The sequence below is a fragment of the Molossus molossus genome, unplaced genomic scaffold (genome assembly GCF_014108415.1).
Source record: "Molossus molossus isolate mMolMol1 unplaced genomic scaffold, mMolMol1.p scaffold_m16_p_1, whole genome shotgun sequence".
Taxonomy (NCBI): Eukaryota; Metazoa; Chordata; class Mammalia; order Chiroptera; family Molossidae; genus Molossus; species Molossus molossus.
The window spans coordinates 47,044,679-47,067,688 of NW_023425344.1; the positions used below are offsets into that span (position 1 = coordinate 47,044,679).

Below are 23,010 nucleotides of genomic sequence, written 5' to 3' on the forward strand. Positions count from 1 at the left end.
CTGAGCGCTCTGCTCCCCAGCTGAGCCACAAGAGCATTTGATGCTTCCATAGGAAGTGGGTCTGTTGAGCAGGGAATACGTTTGCAAGCACAACTGACACAGAAAGAGCAGAGTTTCAAACTGGCTTCCAGATGAGCAGTGGGAAGAACAGCGTACTCAGATTAGAGGGGAAGAACAGTGTTAACAAAATCATCGCTGGTGTGAAAACAGACTGTCAGCAGGTATTTGATAAAGAGCTTCTGGGAAAAGGAATACCAAGCGAACCTGATTAAGGGTTGTCACCATTTCCTTGGAGAGGAGGGACAGGAAACAAATATTAGAACCTCCCACAAGTGTAATTTTTCTCAAAATGTAGGCCAAACACGCCCTACAGCAGAATCGTTCTGTGTGTGTATGTTAAAATGTTCTTGGCTGTAATGAATCATAAATTCAGGTTTTGGAGTCCACGAGAAGGTAATTGTTAAGCACACTAAACATAGGAAATACCACACATTGCCCTTAAATAGCACAGTAGTCATTACACAATTTTTTTTTTTCCCCAGAATGGGTCATTCTTAGTGAATCCTTTTGAAAAGAGTAGAATGTCTAAAAAGGAGAGATTAGGAAAGTAGGCAGGCCAGCTAAGCAGCAGACCTGCAATGATAATGCCATCCTTCAGAGTTCTGGGGAAAAAAAAAAGTCCTGTGAATTACAATTAGAGTTCTGTGTCTCAGTCATCAATTTAAAAAAGAAAGAAATACCCAACATAAACAATAGTTCAGCACAGAATTATTTGAAGAATTAAAAAAAATAAATAAATACATTACACATCATCATTACTGCTAGTAGTGGACTATAACACTGATTTGAGTAATAAAAAAGCCATCAAACTCACTCATTTATGATTTTTTTTAAACAAACACCAAGTGCTAGACCCTGTTGTGATCCTCAGGGGAAAATTCTAGAAAAACAGACAAAAAAGCACATAGACATAGTGCCTTGTGCTCCAGGTGATGTCAGAGAAGCATGCCCAAACTGAAGAGCGGAGAGAGCTTTCTAAGGAAGCCATCTAGGCGGATCTGAAGACTGGGCTCTCTAGGACACTTTTAGAAGAAATGGGTTTTAGGCAGAGAAAACAGCATGTGCAGCGTCCACTAGTGATTCAGAGCAGCGTGGCTCCAACGCAAGAAAGAATTCCCTGGTTTAGATTCCTATTCCCTCACTTACTAGATTTGTGACCTTGGGCAAATCACTTCACATCTTTAAACTTCAGTTTCTTCATCCTAAAAATGGGAATAACAATAATATGTCATGAGAATATTGCTAGGATGCAATAAGACAATGAAAATAAAGTTCCTTGCATAGCAAGGTACACAGACTCGGTGCTGAAGCCTTCCAGCCCTCCGTGCTGTCACTGTGACCGCAACAGGCCAAAGGAGAGAGAAGGAAGAGAAGACCCCGAAGTATCATTTCGGAAACCAGTACATCTCTAGCAAAATTCTCAAGTCAGTAAACCAAATATAAATTCCGAAGGCCTCTAAAAATATTACACCCCATTTGCTAATCATTATTAAATAAACCGGTCATGAATCATGGACAAATCCATCAGATTAGAGTCTCATCATGGAACAATGTTTTTGAAACAGGCATGGGAACAAGCCTCACTTAAGCCAAGTGTCAGTGTAGACGGCAGTTCCTGTTGGCAAAATTAAAAGCTGCTGTTGGCAGTCATAAACCAGCACTATCTGGTGAGAGGAACATCAGTGTGAGGCCAATGCAGAGATATTCATGGTATGCAATTAAGTAAACATTTGTCTCTAGATGTTTTCCTTGGAAACCAATAGTTGACCAAATTGGTATCTAAACACATGACAATGATGCAGTTAGCAAAATTTGTATTTTTTCCACATCTATTTTGATGAAAATGAAAATTAAGTGACTATTTTCTTTATTGATTTTAGAGAGAGAGGAAGGGAGAGGGAGAGAGAAACATCGATGAGAGAGGACATCGACTGGCTGCCTCCTGCATGCTCCCCACTGGGGATTTGGTCCACAACCTGGGCATGTGCCGACCCGGAATCAAACTGGTGACCTCTTGGTGCCTGAGTCGACACTCAACCAATGAGCCACACCAACTGAGCAGTGTCTATTTTCTACATGCAAATTGTTTCCTCCTTTCTGCGCTTACTTGGATGCTGTTTTTCTCTTGTTTTTTTGTTTGTTTGTTTGTTTGTTTGTTTTATACTATTGCTCAGATATTATATCAATATATTATAGAAGAACTTTGATGCTAATATACAACTCAGTGTTTTAAGAAATTATTGAAGACAGAGTCATACGAGAAAATGAAGATTCTTGTTTTACTCCTAATTGGAAGCAGTTGCTTTTGTTACCTGTTAGTTTTCATTTTTGAATGTTTTTCCTCTTTCCAATTTACTTAGCCAATGAGTCTGTCTATATAATACTCATCAAGTCTAAAACCTATTATTCCATAGTTTCTTCCATGGATTCACACTATTTGGAATATTATTAAAAGTTTCTAAACTACTACTATAGTAGCATTTATTAACACCTAATTGAATGCTAGTCATTATGCTAATTGCTTTGTCAATATTGACTCATTTAATCCTCAGAACCATCCTACATCATAGATACTTTGTTTTTCTTCTATTTTCTAAGTGGACAACTAAGGCTTGGGAGTTTTAAGTAACTTACCCGTGTCACACAACTTGTAAGTGACAGAGATAATGTGTAAACCAGAAAGTCCGGCTCCCCAGTCTAGACCTTTAAACAATATACTAATCTAGATCTCTGTTACTTGGTTGAGCTGATACGTAAAGTGTAGTAGATGTATGATAATTTTAAGCATCACATGAGATGGCCAAAGGCAACATGTGTGAATCTATAACATATTTTGATTATGGTGAAAAACATTAGTAGACAAAGACATTTAATGTAACCATTATATGTAAAATGTATGCATGTAATATTAAATAAATATTTTATAAAACTAATTGTAAATAAAAACAAATAATTAACATATAAAATGATTGTTCTTTAGTGTAGGAAATGGCAAATGGATTTGGAACAGAAGTTGTACATATATATATATATATATATATATATATATATATATATATATATATGATGAGAGACTTGCATGATCCAAAGATGGTATTAATATGCCATGAATTGAAGTATATTATTACTTCAACCCTCAACCTTAAATATAAAAAAATAAATAAAAGAAGAAAACAGAAAGGTGGAAGGAAGAAAAGAAGGGAGGGAGGGAGGAGGAGGAGATAAGATGGACAAATCTCAGTTACTTTAAAAGACTTTCCCAAACTATTAGAAAGAATGTTTAAAAATTATATATAGAAATTCTCATTCAGATTTGAACAAATTCATTGCCATATATCTTCATTTGAATGTCACTTTATATATTTATAAAACTCATGGGAAGAACCTTTTCTAACCAACATAGAAATCAGAACTCAAAAACTCCAGGTTCCCTCTCTGCTAGGACAAAGGTTTTGGCTTGGGATTTGCCAAACTGACTTGCCCAGGCAAGATGTGGTTTCAAGGAGACAACGTAAGGAATCGGCTGTAGTGAAGGCCTCAGTTTTTGGCTTCTGGTGGATGGCAGCACAACTCGAAGACTTTTCAGCTTGAGATTCCGAAGTAGCAATGCTACCAGTGGCCTGAGCTATTGCAACAAAGTCAAGCACCTGCCATTTATTCTTTGGCAGCTGCTATGACAATGTTTCACTTTATCAGGCCAGATCTGTGGTTGACAACTGGGCATTTCTCCTGGAAACTTAGCTTTTAATCTTTGAATCTACTCTGATCAATGATTTATGAGCCACTATTGAAGGCCTTTCCCATTTAAACTAGCCAGTGTCGATTTTGTTTGCAACCAAGATTATAGACATTAAAAACAAAACAAATGTTCCCAAAGAGAAATGTTATAGGTAACTGTCTTTCAAGGGAATAGGAATATAGGGCCAGTGATTTGATTAGCTGCGTTTCACTGTAGCAAAGTTCTATTTAGCGTTAAAGAATGGTTATCTAACACTTGGTAGAGAGTGGCATATGTCTCATCGCCTGTGGTCACCTCAAACAAAATGATTATTGAAGATAATATCTTTTGTTACCAAATCCCACTTGTTTTAAATGCTGAACACATGAGAAATACAAGAAATATGGGAAGGACTGTCTATGTTTAACTGCACTACAGAATTTAAAGGAATAAGCAGTTTGAAGTTTGAATTCTCAGTTAAGTCATATTGAGATGATCAATCTCCACTCCATAAATGTCTCACATGTTCTTACAGTGAAAAGAGTGACAGAGCCAGGCATCAAAATATAAGTCTTAGCCCTGGTCGGTGTGGCTCAGCGGTTAGAGCGTTGGCCTGAGGTCCAGAGAGACCCAGGTTCGGTTCCCGTTAAGGGCGCGTACCTCGTTTGCAGTTTGTCCCCGGCCCTTGCTGGGTCATGCGGGTGGCAACCACTCGATGTGTCCCTTTCACATCGATGTTTCTTTCTCTCTCTCTCTCCCTTCCCACTCTATCTGAACAAAAAAATGAAAAAATGTCCTCGGGTGAGGATAAAAAAAAATATATATATATATAAGTCTTATTCCACAGAATTCCTGAATTACATCTCCTTGCCTTCTGAGGAGATGAGGTCATTGGTTGGAAAAAAAAAAAGTGAAATCCTGACTATTGGAATGTTGTTATGTATGAGAATTCATATGACTCAAAATATTCTCAATTTCTAAAACGTACTGAGTTTCTCTTGCTGTCGGATTCAGCTATTCCATAACTGAATGAGGCAGAAGTTGTTCCTTTGTGTTGTCAATATCAAGTACACACCTTATCAAAGACCGTGAACTGAGGGAAGGAAGCAGTTTTCTATCTTCCCAAACCCATTCCATCTGAACTCAAGATCCCAAAAGCCAATTATCTGATTACTTCTGTGGACAAGAAGTTTCTTGATCATGAGACTTGCAAAATTCTATAACTTAAATTTGCAGAAGCATTAAAAATAAGTGTGAAAGTAGATTTTATGTGTTCCTTACATAGGAGCGAGAAACAATTTAATTCAAGCTGGTATAAACCCATGATTAGAGATTCTAGATTCAATGTGTGTCTCCAGGTAGCTGGCCTGGGTGCTAAATGCTTCTTATATCAGTTGATCAAAATCTGGATTGAAAGGTTGCCTTAGATAAATAAAGTTCAGATACTGAGAATACCTTTTTTATTGTAGAAGAAGGCCTTAAAAAACCTATTGAAATAGAAATGTTAAATTAGATTTATTTTTCAAGATTTATGAAACTAGGTACTAGTAAAACTTTTTAATTGAACTTATTAGAGTGACATTGGTTAACAAAATTATAAAGGTATACAATTCTACAATACATCTTCTGCATATAGTGTTTACCACCCCAAGGGAATTCTCCTTCCATCACTAACAACATCTTTAAAAAGGGCCCAGAAGACATGTTCTTCACTAAAATTGTTAGAACTAAATTGATGAAGCCAATGCTACATTTATAAATACAATTTATATAATTTCTTTTTTTCTGTTTTCTGTACTTAGGAACACAGAGTTGAAGCTATGGTGAAATAATTTCCTGATTTCTTTATGGTTCAGGTGTGGCAGAAGCCAAGTAGTAGCACTTTACCACTGGAAGGAAGGAGACATGGATATCAGGATAGACAACAGAATTTGAATAGTAAAAAGTATAGTACTCTGACATTCAGAGACCAAAGTAATGGGACAATTGATTTGTACCACCAATGACAGTAAGGTCCTAGCAAGACAAATCAAAATGTAGTGACCTAGTTATTCACCGTCTTACCAATTCCCATTCCTGAGTTAGTGTACTTACCCCATATCCTGTTAAATAAAGAGAAAGCTGGTTACTGTTGAAGGACTGTGCAATAACATTATATGTTAATACTATACACCTTCCTTTTAACTTTTTCAAAAAGGTATCTCTGGACATTTCTTTTCTTTTTATCCTCACCCGAGAACATTTTTCCATTTTTTTGTTCAGATAGAGTGGGAGGGTGAGAGAGAGAGAGAGAGAAAAAAACATCAACATGAAAGGGACACATCGAGTAGTTGCTACCCACACGACCCATCCAGGGCCGGAGACAAACTGCAACCAAGGTACATGCCCTTAGCAGGAACTGAACCTGGGTCTCTCCGGACCACAGGCTAATGCTCTAACCGCTAAGCCAAACTGGCCAGGGCTGGACATTTCTAAGTATAGTGTGTATATAGAGGTCAATGCTCAGATCTTTCAAGAGATTACTGAATACTGCCTCTGAACTAACACTAATTCCTTTGGATCCAGAATAATACTAAGAAACGGTGATCTGAATGGAGGCTGTGGAGGTCATGTGATGAATGAGATTTTGTCCTGAGTCCATATTACAACTGGCACAGTAATACTTCCATTCTATCCTTTGATTATTTCACCAGATCATTGTTATATATTTGGAAGATACCCTGCAACTGGCAGAACTATCTCTTGTCTCTGAGGCCCATGAAGCAAAAGCTGTAAAGCTAAAGTAATGGGCAAACTACAGCATCTTCCTCTGACCAAAGGAGTAAACACGAATCTTTATTGTGTCCCTGGGAAAATGCAGCAATTAGTGCTACCATAAAAAATATGGAAGAATAAATGATGAGAGTTATAAACACATTCAAATTTAAATGACCTTGTTGGTATTTGTAGAAGCCAAACTAATCTTTGTAAACAACCATACATTTAATCGGGTGGTAATTACAAACACAGCCAATATGGTTTCTCCACTGAAGAAAATCAACTAAGATCCTTGCAATAGTTATTACAGTAAATGTCGAACAAATGACAACACACTTTTTAAAAGTATCTCTATAAACAGAGACCACCAGAAACATTTATTGCCTCCTTAGCAACAACAGCACTGTACTTACACCATCTTGTTTCAGCGTTCTCTTAAATGTCCAGCTCTACAGCCTAATTTTGTCTTCAGCAACCCTGATCACCTGAATATCCTATGAGACCTCAAGATGGTCGATCAACTACATGAATGGCATCAAACTGAAAGTACCTGATGAGATGGGATTGTCATATCTCTCAGACACCTTTGCAAGAACTAAGAAATAAAACCCATCAAAACAGAGGGATCACCTACACTAGCGATAGTTCTGCTAGTCTGGGACAGGTTGGAACATCCCTTCCAAAGTGTTTGGTGCCTTTTGCAATTCATATCTTATCTTGGTTATATATATATATTTATATATATATACACACACACACACACACACACATATTTGTATATATGCATGTGTGTGTAGGTGTATATATATATTATATTTTTGTATATATAATTTGTAATATATATATATTTGTATGTATATTAAAATAGCTTTAGCCTGGCAGGTATGGCTCAGTGGACTGAATATCATCCCATGGACTGAAAGGTCCTGGTTTGATTCCTGGTCATGGCACATGTCCGAGTAGTGGGCTCGATTCCCAGTAGGGAGGGTGTAGGAGGCAGCTGATTGATGTTTCTCTCACATTGTTGTTTCTATCTCTCTCTCCCTTCCTCTCTCTTTAAAAAAATCAAAACAATCATATTAAAATATTTTTAAAAAATAGCTTTAGACTTTAGCTTGATAAAAAATCATTTGAAATAAAAACTTGTTTACATAAGAATATAGTAAAACTGAAGAACAAAAGAAGTGTTGTCACGTAAATAATCTAAATACTTTTTACAAAGAAATATGGTCATGTGAAGTCAAGTTTTTAAAAGAATGTATTATATCAGAAAGAAACTTACTAGAAAACTGGAAGAACTCAATATATGTTATTATTTTTCCAAGTTTAAAAGTTTAATAATGCATGGTTTGCATAACCATCATTTTATCCACTTTGAAATTTCACTGTTGAGTTCTTTACATAATTAAGGCATTCACATTCAATTTTCCTATTATTTTCCCTTTCCCCACAGACAGTATTCCTTCACCATTATGTAAATTATTTTACTTGCTTTTTTTCTCTGTAAATGTGTTTATTTTTTTTTTTTTTTGACCATGAAAATTCTCACATTTTACAACTCATTCCTGTCAACTTCAGTACTATTTCTACATTTTACAAGGAACATAAATTCCAAACACTATTGTTTAATTTTTTTTAAAACTTTGTTTTTTGACTTCAATATTAGGTTATACATAAAAAAGTAACATTTAAATTTGGACAATTTCTCACAAAAGCAAGATACTAGACTCCATAATGATAGAGAAAATGTTTTAAATACTGTATAAACATCCATAAATTAATCATTTAATCATTATCCTCAGCAGGAAATCATTATTATTTCTTTTTGTAGACTCGTCAGCCAGGGTTAACCTAATCAACTTCAGTTCCTAGCTTAATGAAAGATTTTCATCTTAAAAATTACTATTTCACTTATATGTGGAATATTAAAAACAAAATAAACAAACACAATAGAAACAGGCTCATAGATACAGAGGACACAGACTTCTAGGGGCTAGGAGAAAGAGGAAAGGGTTGAGAAGTACAGACTGGTAGTTACAGAGCACCCACAGAGGTGTAGATTACAACACGGAGAATAAAGCCAATAATATCACGATAACTGTGTGTGATGCCAGATGAATGCTGGAGTGACAGGGACCACTCTGTCAAGTACATGCTTTTCTAACCTATTTGCTGTACATGTGAAACTAACACAGAATAATGCTAAATGTAAACTGTAATTTAAAAATAAACATAAACATGAATTGTTTCAAAGTATAAAAAATTACTATTTTACCTGTATTTTCTGAATATAATTTTAAATCTGAACAGGTCATACATGCTTTGACGACACACACGCACAAAAATAAATAAGAAAATACTAGAACAAATTACAAATTTGAAACAAATCAATTAAGAAAGAAATGCATATAACAAAAACAAAATCCTTAGAGAAGACTGAAACTAAAGTTAAAATCTGCTGAAAGTAATTTTAAATAAAATGTACATATGGTGCAGATAACTTTCTTCAATTTAATGCTTTACAATATTCAGGCATTAAAACTAATTACCACAGCACATTTTGTATAAAGGTGGTACTTGACAAATGTCTAGTAAAGGTAACATTAAGTCTAAGACTCTTTATGAGCTCATTGAAGTCAACAATTTTTGTAGAAATAGAGACTTGGTTGGTCTAGAATGTCAGATACTGAGAACTAGCTCCTTATTTTGATTTTTTTTTTTTTTTTGGTAGGTTTGTAAATATTTTAGAGTATGTGTACCCTGAACTTTGTACTCAGAACTTTGTAAAAAAGTAAAAATCAACAAAATGCTTTCTCTGAATACAAATGTTTGTTTTACATGATAACCATGTCTTGAACAGCGGGTTGAAAATTATTCTTTCTTGGTACTTAAGGTATTCATAGTTCCAAAAAAACACACTTTGCAGTTTAAACAGGCCAGCAAGTAAAAAAATGACCAGAGGACATACTGATTAAGCACATCATTTTAAAAATAAACAGCCATCTCCTACATCTAGTTCGTCAGAGAACTATCTTTCTATCTTTCAAATACATAAAGGTTATGCAAGATGCGGAACGATCTCCGGAAGGAATACAACTCTTGGTGATTGTTCGACATGCTTTCAATATGTTAATGAAAGATTCACAGCAGAGCCAATAAAGGTTGAAAGATGTTGCACCAGAAGCCTGAAATCACACGTTTAAAGCCAGTATTTTCCTGATGTGCGAAGACAGTTTACATTTACTGAACACATGTGACATTTAGTTACTGTGATGAAAAATCGACAAATACTGGTATTGCTGACACCTGAGTCTATACTATTCTTGTCCAGCTCTTTAGCCTTTTTTAAAGTTCTACCTTAAGCTAAAGAGTAAATAGAGGAAAATATAAATTCACTGAGAAATGTAGCATATATAAGTGCAATATTTTCTCTCATGGAATAAAAAAAATTCTGTGAGATGTATTCAACGTAGATACAAAATCTACAATGTTCAGATTGATTCTTAGTGAATTACTTAAATATCTTCATATCGTCTGGAGACCCTTGAATGTTTCCTTTAGTTTTATCAATCGGAAATCACTACGAACTCAACTGCATACATTTTCTTACTCTTCAGTGATAGTCACTTGATTGACTTGATATATCTAACAATTCAAATTATTTTGGCCAAGACTTGATTACCATTAGCATTCCCTTGTCAACTCAGTCATTCCACAAACTAAAAACTTGTACTAATATTATATGGCTAAGGCCGATTCCATTCAAACACAACCTGTTACACTGAGTATTTCTGGCAAGATGTCCACACAGACAAAGTCCACCTGAAATACTAATGAGTGGACAAGCTTATGCCCTTCAACTGGAGCTGTGCCCGTGGCACAGAGGAAAGTTATAATTTGTTGGCTTTTAATGCTTCCCCCTCCCCCAGATAACTGTTGTTGGCAAAAAGAGGTTATAAATTATGAACAGGCTTTGAATGATTATTGCCACATAATAGTTTGAATTATTAATTCAGCCATAGTTTATCTTTTGTTCTTATTTTAACAGAAAAGAAACTTTTTATGATTTGTTTAAAAGTGAGTATTTGAGGGGAAAATATAGGAAAATTAGTATCTCAAGCAGAACTGTATTTCCTACTCCCTTATAATTACTACCTAATAATTCCAAGAGCTTCATATGGAAGATAGATGTGTTTTCATGTGGTTTTACATAGTTCATAGTTATTCTAATTTTCATAACTGGATTTATTTTAAAAATCATTTCATGCACCCGTTACAATAGAAATAATAAGAAAAGATTTTTACAACCTGCAAAGAAAATTCAGCTGTGGTACCAAACAAACAAATGAACACACAAGCAAATAAACACAGCTTGATTGTATGTTAAAATATTAACTTATAAAACTTGAAGTAAACAAAACAACAACAAAAATGTAGAATGAACTATAATTATTGCGCTGCTTGAAATCGAGACACAAAATTTTGCTGTAAATGGATTTTGAGCCAGAAATGTATTTTTGATGAAAAATCCAATAAGAACATCTTCTCTCTTTTTTTTTTTTTCTGTCCATGAACGTGTCTGCTAAAAAAGCCTTAGCCTTTATTTACAACTAAAAAAAGCATTTCGAGATGTATTCTCCTTCAAGTCCTAACCCTCTGTTCTCATGAGTTCTCACAGATCTCGGGCAACTTAGCCCTCGGCTGGGGAAATAATTGACAGAGCTTGGCCTAAGGTACATTATTTAGTTGGGCATCACACTTACCTGCTTGATTTGTGGTTACATTTACAGACACATACTGCCGGGCTCCTGGGCTCAAGTCGGACACTCCATTCACTGCCTCAATCTCAAAGGTATAGTTTGTGTGAGCGAGCAGATCCACCATCATGACAGAGGTGTTTTTCAGGCCGGTTTGCCGGGGGAGGTACCTGACATGGCCTCCACACTCGTCACACACACCTGCATGGGAGTTGCACTTCTTGCATGCAATATAATAGGACACATCGTTCCTTCCACCAGTGTCAGCAGGAGGAATCCATTCCAGAAAGACACTAGTTTCATTAACATTGGAGATAGCATTCCGAGGAGCTGAGGGGGGTCCTGGTTTGCAAAGTAAAGTGAGAAAAACATATTTTAAGATAGTCATTTTTACTACACAAATCCCTGGTCTGAAAGAGCAAAAAAAAAAAAAAAAATTTTCAATTCGTCTTTTAAGTAGGGAGAATCAAAGAGTCATCTTTTGCAGTGATCTTTAAAAAACTGTGTTATGGTTTTGTAGGGACAATACTGGAATGTATACCTTATCAAAATGACTTATCTTGGAATTGTAACAGTTCAGTTATTTTGCTTAGTGTATATGTAAGTAATTATGGAATAAAACTATATATGCAAAAGTAGTGTTTGACAAAATTATATATTTTAAAAGGGCAAGTCCTTTACCGAATACAAGGAAAAATCCTCCTTAGGAAATGAATTAATTACTTCCTCATTAGTAATTTTCCCTAAAGCACAGGAAGTAAACATCAAGGGTTACTAAGCAAAGAACATAGGAAAACCAGATTTTTCAATGTGGCTCTTTAAGATAAATTCTGCAGAAAGTAAAAAATAGCTCTAGCTTATCTCAAAATAGATATTTATCTACTCATAACTCAACGATGGAGTTTGAAACCTTCCCTCATTCGTTAAAAGAAGCACTAGAATTTAAGTAGTTGGTCAGTATTACAACCTGTAATAAAGTGTGTTTTCTTTTTTGTTTGTTTGTTTTTGATATTGTTTTAAGATGGTGCCTTTTTGCCAATTATGAATTTTACTCAATTGGGAAACTAAAATTTATTTTTAAAATAACAAAAACAGTATAATGGGAAGAATAAAAGTATTCAGATCTTGAGGGATTAGCAGAACAAATGTATCAGTAAATAATAAATAGTATGTATTTGTGTATTACTTTACATATTTCTGAAACTGATAATTAGAACACTAAAGTGAACTAAAATTGATGACATATAATGACAATAATTGCACCCTTCTGGTGGGGTTGACAATGGGGAAGGCTGTGAATATGTACAGACAGGGACTACAGGGCATTCCTCTGAATCCCTCTGTGAAGATAATAGTGGACTAAATGAGAAAGTCTTTTAAAAAATTGATTGCATAATGTCTAACGTTATAGTCCATTTTTAAATACTTGGAGTTAAAACTTCAGTCAGCTATTAATGTTATGTGATCAGATGTTCTCAAAGAGAAAATAAGTTTATATTTGTTTCAGACTTAATTAGTAAATATTTCCTGGCAGAAAATGAAGTAGACTATGGTGGTAGTTGAGTGGTTCATAAGCAAAAATTAAGCAAATTTAAGATGACACAGCTTAGTTATATTGATATACACTGTCTGTTCTAAATATAGGGATTAATATTCATTTCTATCTAAAATTTATAAAGCCGTTATTGCTGAGCAATAAATTTAAAAGTGATAGGAAAGCTACCTAGTATTTACAAAATATTATTTAAATTAAAGGACTGCATAACCAAAGAGTTGCCATTTTTGACAAAACTGTCCCCACCCTGGCTATATTTATGGTTGAATCCTGTGAATTTTTTCATACATACAACCTCACACACTTCAATGAAGAACAGCCACTTTTAAATTGAAACAATTACTTAAGATAAAACAACAAATATTATTTTTACTATAACCTTTACATTATTTAATAGTGAAAAGTTATGCAGAAAATATAATTTGAGATCAAATGTAATAGGTTTCCTTCTAAAAAAAAAAAATGGTAAAGAATACCTGAAATATGTCTAGTTCAGAAAGAGAATGAATATCTAGGATTTTTTCTGCCAAGTGAAATATAGCCACATGTAACACCTTTTCTCTAAATCAGTAAAAATGCAGTGTGTCTGACTTTTTCTTTTCTTCTGACTCTGCTACTAACAGCCTGTTAATATTTGGGTACAAATGAAACTCGAATTTAAGTGAAGCCTTAAAGTAGAAGTAAAAAGTAGAAGCTCAGACAGACTTGCACCTAACAAATAATGCAGTGAAATTCCACGGCCCTGTTTCTGTGTGTGATGTATGAACCAAAGTAGAACTGTGAGAAGTACGCTTGATTTAAGAAGATTCATTAGAATCTTTATTTTTGTTTCATTTTTCTTTTCCTGTAGGTTTATAACATTTTGTTTTCCAGATTATGTATGTACCAAAAAAAACAACAACCAAAAAACATTAAAAGGAGTTGAAACCATGCATTTAATTCCAAAGAGCCAAAGGGAAAGCAAAATTCTAGATTCTCTCTTAACACAATCAAGCCATCTGTTCAAGGAGATCATATGCAGTATTTGTGGTGGTAAAAAGAAAACACACACACTCACAGATTATATATTAGAAAGATCATCTACACAAGTCCCAATAGTCTTTTTGAGAAATACATACAAAGTAGTGTTGTTTGGAAACAGTGTTAGAAATTTGCACACCTGGAGACAGAGAAAATATGAAGCCTCAGATCCCTAAAGAGTGCTAAGCTAAGAAGCCCTTGCCACCAAAGCACAGGCTCTCTCCATTCCCAGGTCTGACACATTTACAGAAAGGAGGCTCATGCATGCTAAGAAAGAGAAAGATCATGGCTGGACCACTTAAAAAAAAAATAATAACTAGAAAATGAATGATTTTTAAAGCTATTTCAAGACATGATTTTCTCTCCCTAATTTACTATTATATTGTCTACCCAACATTTCCTCTGCTATTTGGGTTTTCTTTTGCTCTGAATAATCAAAATAATCTCCACTGCAAACAAAATTCATCACATTCAATCACAGTCTCCTCTCTTCAAATCCCCAAGAGTGTATATAATAATGTCGTTTACTCATTTGAAGATGACTCACTTATAATTAGTAATTGTTTAACCCATAAAATTAGCAGTCTTATAAAAGAATGATCTTTAGTAATATAAAGCTAATTAATCTCAGTAATTTGAAGAATTATGAAAATGTTTCACTGACACTATGGAATTCAGATACTAAAATTCAGATAAAACTTTAATTTGTGATTACTTAATTAAAGGCATTGTATGTCTCTATATATTTAATACTAATGAATACTAAATTTAAAAAATCTGTCATCTTTGAGAGCAATTACAACTTAATGAAATCTAAAATAATAAAACAAGGCACATCATGAAAATTGACTGTATGGGAAAGGAAATCCACTTTTCTTCTCTCTCATTTTCAGTTTTTTGATTTGCTATAGAGATCATGAATGTGAAAAAACTATGAAAGTATTGTCATGAAGCAAACAAATATATAAATTTGTTTCCTTCCCAGAAATATACAGAACACTAGAAAAGCTAAATCACCAAAACATGAACGAATGTGAGTGCACCTACTGCAAATGTTGGAATTAGGTGTTTACTATTCACCACTCTAATTATACGATTAACTGCTCAGATAATTAATAATAGTTAAGGACACTCAGAAGAAACACTGTAACTGCTTGAAAACCCTAGCTAAAAAATTGGTTTTATATCTGACACTTAAAATAGATTTGCCAACCCCCAGTTATCCATGTTCTTGTTACATGTCCTGTCTTCTGTTATAAATGACCTTTCCACTGGTCTAGTCGCTTAGTGGTGTGAGATCGAACACAAGGTGAACTGCCATTGGCTGCATGTTCATGTGATGAGAAAGCTGACTTGGAAGAAGAAGAGGAAAATGTACCATGAACAGGATCGGTCAAAGTCTCGTTTGGCTACCACTAAAAGAACTCACAAAATAAAAGGAAAACTTCTATCTCTGTGTCTTAGAGGTTGACACTGAAATTAGGGAAAGTGGATGCTTCTCACAGTGAGAGGTTAAAGAGCCTCAGCGTTTTCAGTGCATGTTCAAGAAGACTGGAATGTGGTGAAAAACCGTACTGGAAGGTTAAGCATTATGCCTGTTGTGGGGGAAATGGTGAGGGAATGGAACAGGCTCCGCCATGCTCTTTCTTCAAACTGGTGAAAGAATCACCGAATATCCGTGGTTTTCCTTACTTGTGCATGCCATTGTGGGTGGATCAGACTCCCTCCTGAAATAATCCTTTTCACAGACACAAGAGGTTGAAGCTTCCTCATGGGTATAACTGTGAGGTGGACATTTGCTGCAGCTCTGGCTGTGAGGTGAGGCTTTGAAGAACCCAGGTCTGCACACTGTCAAAAGAAATAAGACACTAAGCTTTTCCCTGGAACAGATGCAGGGTTTGTTTTGTGAATAATGTCATTATTTTGACTAGTATACACAGATTACATATCACACAATTTGTATTAATTTCAATGTTTTTCATAAGCTTCTGAATCATAAGTACATGGCTATTTGTTCAGGTAATCAAATATGTACTCTAAGTATTTAAACATGTTTGAAATGTTATATATATTTAATGATTGTTTTTATGCTACAGGAGCTTATAAGAAATAACAGGTAGAAAATACTTATTTGTGTTTAAAACTGAAGTAGTGTTTTGAATGTAATTTTCATATCCTCTATTAATACATCTTATGTTAGACAAAAGCAAATTTGCCACGATGCTCATAGAATGGTATGGTACACAGTAGGGGCTCAAAATTGTGTGATTAACTAATTAGTAGGTGCTAAAGGTTTTAAAATGCTGATAGATTGGAGAGGATGCAGGAATGAGCTGGTGCATTATTTACATGAGGTTGATTTCTGGAGGACTTAGATTTTAGCCATTTGTTTTACCTTTTACTACATTATAGAATTTATTTTTTCGATTCTATATGCATCTTATTCTAATATCAGTCATACTTATACAAATTATAATGATCTATGAAAGGTAAAATGTGTGTCTCATTTTATCTTGCATTTGCAATACTTATCATAGTGTTTGGCCACAGGTGTTTATAAATTGTTATATAATAATAAGTGAATGAATGGCATGGCGTAAAGGCTCTAACTGAACTATTTAGAATCACATCAAGAAAATGTTCTCTGATATTTTTTTTAACATTTCAAAGTTGGTGGTCAGGTAAATAAGTGTTAGTGAAGTAAATCTTTTTATTCTGTTCATTCCCTAAACTTTTGTGTCTTTCTTTCTTCTCAGTGTGGCTAATAAAATCAAACTTCAATATTTCAATTGCCCAGTGTGATCCATTTGAAGACCAACAGAAACCAAGCTTATGGTTTGATTACTTTTTAGGGCTTAGTTTACACGAATCTAATAACTATTTATACTTTCAGTATTTCTAAAATTTACAGCATATACATTTAAGAGCATGTATTTATGAATCAATGACCATTTGCTAAAGCTCCAAGGCAAACCTCTATTTCAATAAAAATGTTTGATGGACAAAATGAATTAGGGCTAAATTTCATGTGTCATAAATGATCTGGGATTTTAGTAATCTGTGCTAAGGTGTTCTGTCATCACTATGAATGATCAGGACCTGACAAAAATGAGAAGGTACTTTTTTCAGTAGATCTAATTATAGCGATAGCAAAGCCTTAATACTCTTACAAATTCAGAGAGTAGGTGAACGTACTTGAAAGAGAAGACCTTTTACATAGTATTAAGGGCATTCTTGTAGTTAAGTGATTAGGAGGAGATTGAAAATATTTTTTTTCTTATAATAAGATTGCTGTAGCAGCCAGTCCCATCCTTAGCTAAGTTTTCCAATTTCCTCTTTCATCCTTTTATTCCCATTTAAAACACTCTGTGCTTTCAAATACATGAAGTGCCAATCCATTCATTCTACATATTTGAAATTCACTTGTCATTCATGAAACAAAAATCACCTTTTCTTTTTAATGATGGCCTTTTAATGTAAAAGCTTTATATGATATCATGTGTAAAACTGCTGTTCAACTTTGGAAATAGGAAATAACATAAATGTAAGTAAAAAGTTGATAAATGTATCTTGCTGTTCAATAATCTAACAAAATTATTTCAGCAGGTGTGGTGGGCCAGACATTTGTTCAGTACTGTGTTACAGAGGTAGACAAATTAGAAATTGCCCTGTGTTTATGAGTCTTAAAATTATTTCATAAATAATTATAAATATGATTATGCTAGGAAAGAGAGCTATGAGCATGAACATCAACATCTGATTTAGACTGGATGTCAAAGAAGACTTTTCAAAGCAACTGAATCTCTGCTGAGTTGTAAAAGATGAATATGATATCATCCCATTTGAATGGGAGCATTACAGTACCTTAGAGGGGAACATCCCAAGGACCAAAAAAGGTGGAGAATCAATAGAGAAATGAAGGAAGCTAGAGAATTGATCAGGCCGAGAGTAGGAATACAGTGGCAGAGACCAAGTCAGACAGGAAAGAAGACACCAGGTCACAATCACCTTATAGTTATTACTTGGAACTTGAATTTATGAACAGAGAGAGGTCATTACAAAGTTATGAGCAGGAACATAGGAAGATCAAAGTGGTGTTCAGGAGGTCATTTGGCAGCAGTATGGGTAACAGGCTGGAGGGGAGCATGGATGGGGGCAACTGGCCCTTCTGTTCTTATTGCATTGATCCAGAAAGGGACACTGTTACATGACAAGAGGGGTTCCAGTAGTCATAGGTAAGAGTAGGTGAATCCGGGAAACAAGTATGAAGTGAAATAAATAAGATTTCATGGAGCATTTAATGGGTCAGATGAGTAAGAAATTCTAAGAGTGACTCTCAGGTGTTTGGCTTAAACTGCACATGAACTGGTGCCATTTCCTCACAGGGAACAGTAAATGTAAAATGTGTTTTGGGGAACATAATGGTTATGTTTAAAGCATTATTTAATTTGAGGTTAGCTGAAGAAATCCAAATAGAAGTATAGAGAGGAAAACAGTGGGGTTTAATGTCATCCAATAAAAATATCACAAAACCATAATTTTTCATTGCCATCAAATCATGGTCAGAAATCCAAACGGAACATAAAAGGCTACTGGACAATCTTAGTATTGCTCTCTTGGCCAACTTCAATTCCTAACATCAACATGGTTATTTTGTAACTTCACCTCATTCTTCTAAATCCTTACAAGCTCTGTTCCTTTGCGACTCTTAGCTGGCATATTTTGTCTGTGTGCTGAGAAAACAGTAGTCATCGAAAAGGGACTTCATTATTTTTCTACCAGCAAATCTCCAAATATGTATACTTGTACCTACCCTCTTAACCTTTCTTGCTGTTAACTTTATTTGAATTAGGAACTCCATATCTACTCTCTGAGAGTAATCTTTCAAGTGTCTACTAACTTTTTTGCATGATTAGGCTCTCTTTCTCTCTCCCTTCCTCCCTTCCTCCCTTCCTGCCATATACACACCCAGTCAGTCATTCACGTGAGCCCAATACAATTTTCCAGAACTTTGGAATGACAATAAAGTGAAAGAAAACAAAGAACATCAACTATCAATCTTACTTGATCCCAATTTTCCCTGTAGCTAGCAAATAATTTTGTTCATCTTCAGAACATAATTTTTAAAAGTATTTTCCATATATGCATCTCGTGTTCCTCATTTTAAATCATACACTGACACACTCCACTCCTTTGAAACTACTCAATTCAAACTGCTTTTATTAAGATTGCAGTCATCTATTGCCACACTTGTCAGCAGCATTTGACCAAGTATCCTTTTGGGACATTCTAGTTATTACAAAATGCTAGCAGAGCCTATGTATTTCCACACGACATGTAAGAAACCCTTCAAATGTGGTCTCCTGCAACATTCACAGTCTCCATCCATACTAACCAACTTACGATTTCCTGCAGTTGAGGGACTTCTCTATCGGCCTCTGAATATTGCAGGAAAAGCATCGCAGGTCAAAAAACAAGAAGTGTGAGTAATGAAACAAACAAACAAACAAACAAACCTGCAGGATGTATGTATGTATGTATGTATGTATGTATGTATGTACTTATTTATTGAGTGCACTTTCTGTCAAGCACTGTGGCAAGGACTGTCTGCACAGTGGTGAGAGAATAACAACTGTACCCCACAGCCTGAAGTTGCAAGAAATAAGCAATAATCAAAAGGAGCAAAATTGACTTTTTACATTTTAATCACAACAAGAGCAAGGTTGTTTCACATGATACTTGTACATGACCTAAATAGTATTTGGAAAATACTATGTCCATTTAAGTTGAGCAAGAAGTGGAAGGGAAAAAAATGCATATTATATTGACATGTTGCATAAGACTCTTTTGGCATCCTCTGGAAGGAAGGAAACTATTTTTAGTATTTACTGTCCTATGCGTGCTTCCCGGCTCATTTTAAGTGCCACCTTGCCCATGATGCTTGTGCTGAACCCCATAATTGCATATTCTTTTCTTACACATCCTTTGGAACTTTGAACCCATTTATTTAGTATCTCTCTTTGCAGATGGCAAAATGTGTGTCATAATTTTATGTGTATGAATTTTCCTCTGCTCCTAACAATAGAAACATTCTGGAATATGGAATCTGTTAATTTGATTTTTATCATATGTAGTATAGTCTCTTGTACTGAGTACATGTTCATCAGTATTTATTGGTGAGAACAGTACATTTGTGTACCTAGGGTCTAAATGATATAGTAGAAACTTAATAAAAGCTGGCTAACATGAATTATTTAAACATTAAGTCCAGGCAAGTAAAACACAATATGCATTACATCTACACTTGCTACTTTAGTAGTTTTGCAGAAACTACCAACATTCTAGGCCTCGTATTTATTTCTGAAAAAATAAGAATGGTAAAGACATATAAAAACACAGTTTTTAAATCTAGCTAGAAAAAGCATGTCATCAATAGGAAAGTGAATAGAGGTCCACACATGTTAAATTGTGGAAAGGTGCTGTGTGATCTGAGTAGGAACATTTTTTAAGTCCTCAAAATTATACAAAAAATGTTTAAATTAACAATGTAGAAGTTTTTTATTTATAGTGCTTCAAAAATATTTAGCCTTAAAGATCCATTACACTTGTAATACCTATATGAATTAATTTTATAATTCAAGGCTCCAGAAACATAGTCACCAAGAAAACTATAAAACAAGGTAATGTGAAAACACATTGTTTTAGTCATTTAGAATTTTATAATTCCCTCCATTAGAATTAAAACATACAGACCATTTTAAACACACATTTTTAAAGAACAAAAATGAAAATAAAAATGCACACTATTGCTGTCTATAGTTTTCAAGATATAATTGACCTTCAAAAGGGTTATTAAATTTATCCAATTATACTTTATTAAGAATGACAGCAAATCACTACGAACAAGATTTTCACCATAGTTCTATCATGTGAATTATCAGAGGACATAGCTATGTTAAATTTGTTTTTTTAATAGATTTTTCAAAATGAGGTACCTGTAGATAGTTTAGTTCAGTTTAAAAGATGTGTTTAATGAGAAAAGCAACATAACACAACATGTTATAAATCATAAAATTTAAAATTATATAATATTTTTAAATGAATAATAAAATTAACTACTTTATATATGCTTCATATATTCATTCATTCAATCAAAAATGCAATGAACCAGGTTTAGGTGCCATGAATTGCACTGAACACTGGACATACAATACAGTTAAGACATGTTCATTGTTATTATGTCATTAAACAACTTAGTCATGTATGGCGATTGCTTATATATTTTCTGGAACACACTTAGGCATTCATTAATTGTTTAATATCATTAAATATAAATAATCCAAATTAAAAATTAATCAATTATAATACTGACATTCCTCTCATAGTTTAGAATAAGATATTGGAACCTAATCTAGAGTTCAGAAAAGCAGAATATCCTCAGTAAAAATTTATTATGACCAATATCACTTCCTGCTTTATTACTAGGATTAGAACTTATATACTTCATAACCAATAGCAAAGTTAGAAAATATACTTAAAATTTAAAATATACTGAAGATATTTTTGAGAACATCATACTTAGTGAAATAAGTCTGAAAGGCAAAGATAAGAACCATATGATTTCACTCATATGTAGGATATAAAACAAAACAACAAATAAACAAACAGAAAAATAAATAAAAACTCATATACAGCCATGCCCAGTGTGGGTCAGCTGGCTGGAACACTGTCCTGTACACGGTAAGGTGGCAGGTGCGATTCCCAGTCAGGGCAAGTACCCAGGTTGCATGTGGGATCCCCGGTCGGATGCCCATGGGAGGCAATTGGATGTTTTTCCTCTCTGTCTCTCTCTCTCTCTCTCTCTCTCTCTCTCTCTCTCTCTCTCTCTCTCTCTCCTTCTATCTAAAAATCTAAACCAAGAACCTCAGAGACACAGATAACAATATGGTGGTTATCAGAAGAAAGGAGGGGATGAGGGAATCAGCAAAAGGTAAAGGGGATCAAATATACAGAGGTTTGACCTTGAGTTCTAGGCACACAATGCAATATGCAGATGATGTATCATAGAATCGTACACCCGAAACCCATATAATCCCATTAACCAATGTCGCCTCAATAGATTTAATTTAAAAAATACACTGAAGAATATATAGATATAACAAATTTACAAAAGATCTAAGGCGGAATGTTGTCATGCTCAAGTAAAGCACATAGATTCAATTATTGTTTTATTAAAATTATTCCTTGGCAAATAATGTGGCTTCCTAAAATATAACTGGTAAGCTAACTGATTGCAGTTTTACGAGTCAAAGTGCAAGAGTCTTGCAGCATATTCAAAGAAAGACATTCTGCAGTTATATGATAGTATATCTCTCTACCCTGGCTGCATGGACATGCTTGAAATAATAGTAACTAAACCACGGGGCTCATTTTGATTTGGAATGGACAGACGCGTGGCCCTTAAGCTGTGGACAATTGTAAATCACAATATCATTATTTTATGTTTATCTAATTCAAGCTCCACTGAAATTAAAACCAAATAATTGCAGCAGTTTTCAAAGGATTCTACAAACAATCTAGATATTCATCTAAATTACCTGAAAACTTATCTAAAATAATAAAATCCATGGTATCTCTCAAAGCAGAAGTGTTTCCCCCTTAAACATTGACTGATTTGATTCCTCTATAGTAATAAATCACTATAGAACAGTTTTGTTTTATCTTAATTAACTTTACTTGATATTTTTAATATCTCTATAATTTCAATAGATACTAGATGCTGAGCAGTTTTGTGCTCCCAAATACATGTGAATCAATTCAGATGATCAGTATATGTAGGATATGTATATGTGAGAAAACACTTTTGATATTTGGTTACATTTTTTCCATTTCATCAGGAATTTCAACTGGATAAAGATTTGGAATTTAGCAAGGTATATTTATGCCATTAAAATGAACAGAATTAAAAACAATACATTGGAAGATTAGGAAAAGGTTGTATAAAATATGTGTGAATTAAGCATTGCATCTTCTCTACTCTCAAACACTATCCTTACTTTTTCATAGATATAAACAAAAGGTAGCTATCCAACATGAGTTCATCTTGACATTGACAAATATTATATGTAGCTGTTTTATTCTGT

General features: G+C 34.3%; 1 protein-coding gene across 4 annotated transcripts in view; it reads right to left on the reverse strand.

Annotated features, from left to right (window-relative positions):
* Window positions 1-23,010, reverse strand: part of EPHA5 (EPH receptor A5) — a 346,680-nt gene that overhangs the window by 156,386 nt on the left and 167,284 nt on the right. For all 4 annotated transcript variants that reach the window (XM_036258172.1, XM_036258162.1, XM_036258144.1 and 1 more), the window contains exons 4-5: window positions 15,560-15,715; window positions 11,299-11,634 (exon numbers count right to left, since the gene is read on the reverse strand). In XM_036258172.1, coding sequence (XP_036114065.1) covers window positions 11,299-11,634; window positions 15,560-15,715 — 492 coding nt within the window. The remainder of the gene's footprint in view (window positions 1-11,298; window positions 11,635-15,559; window positions 15,716-23,010) is intronic.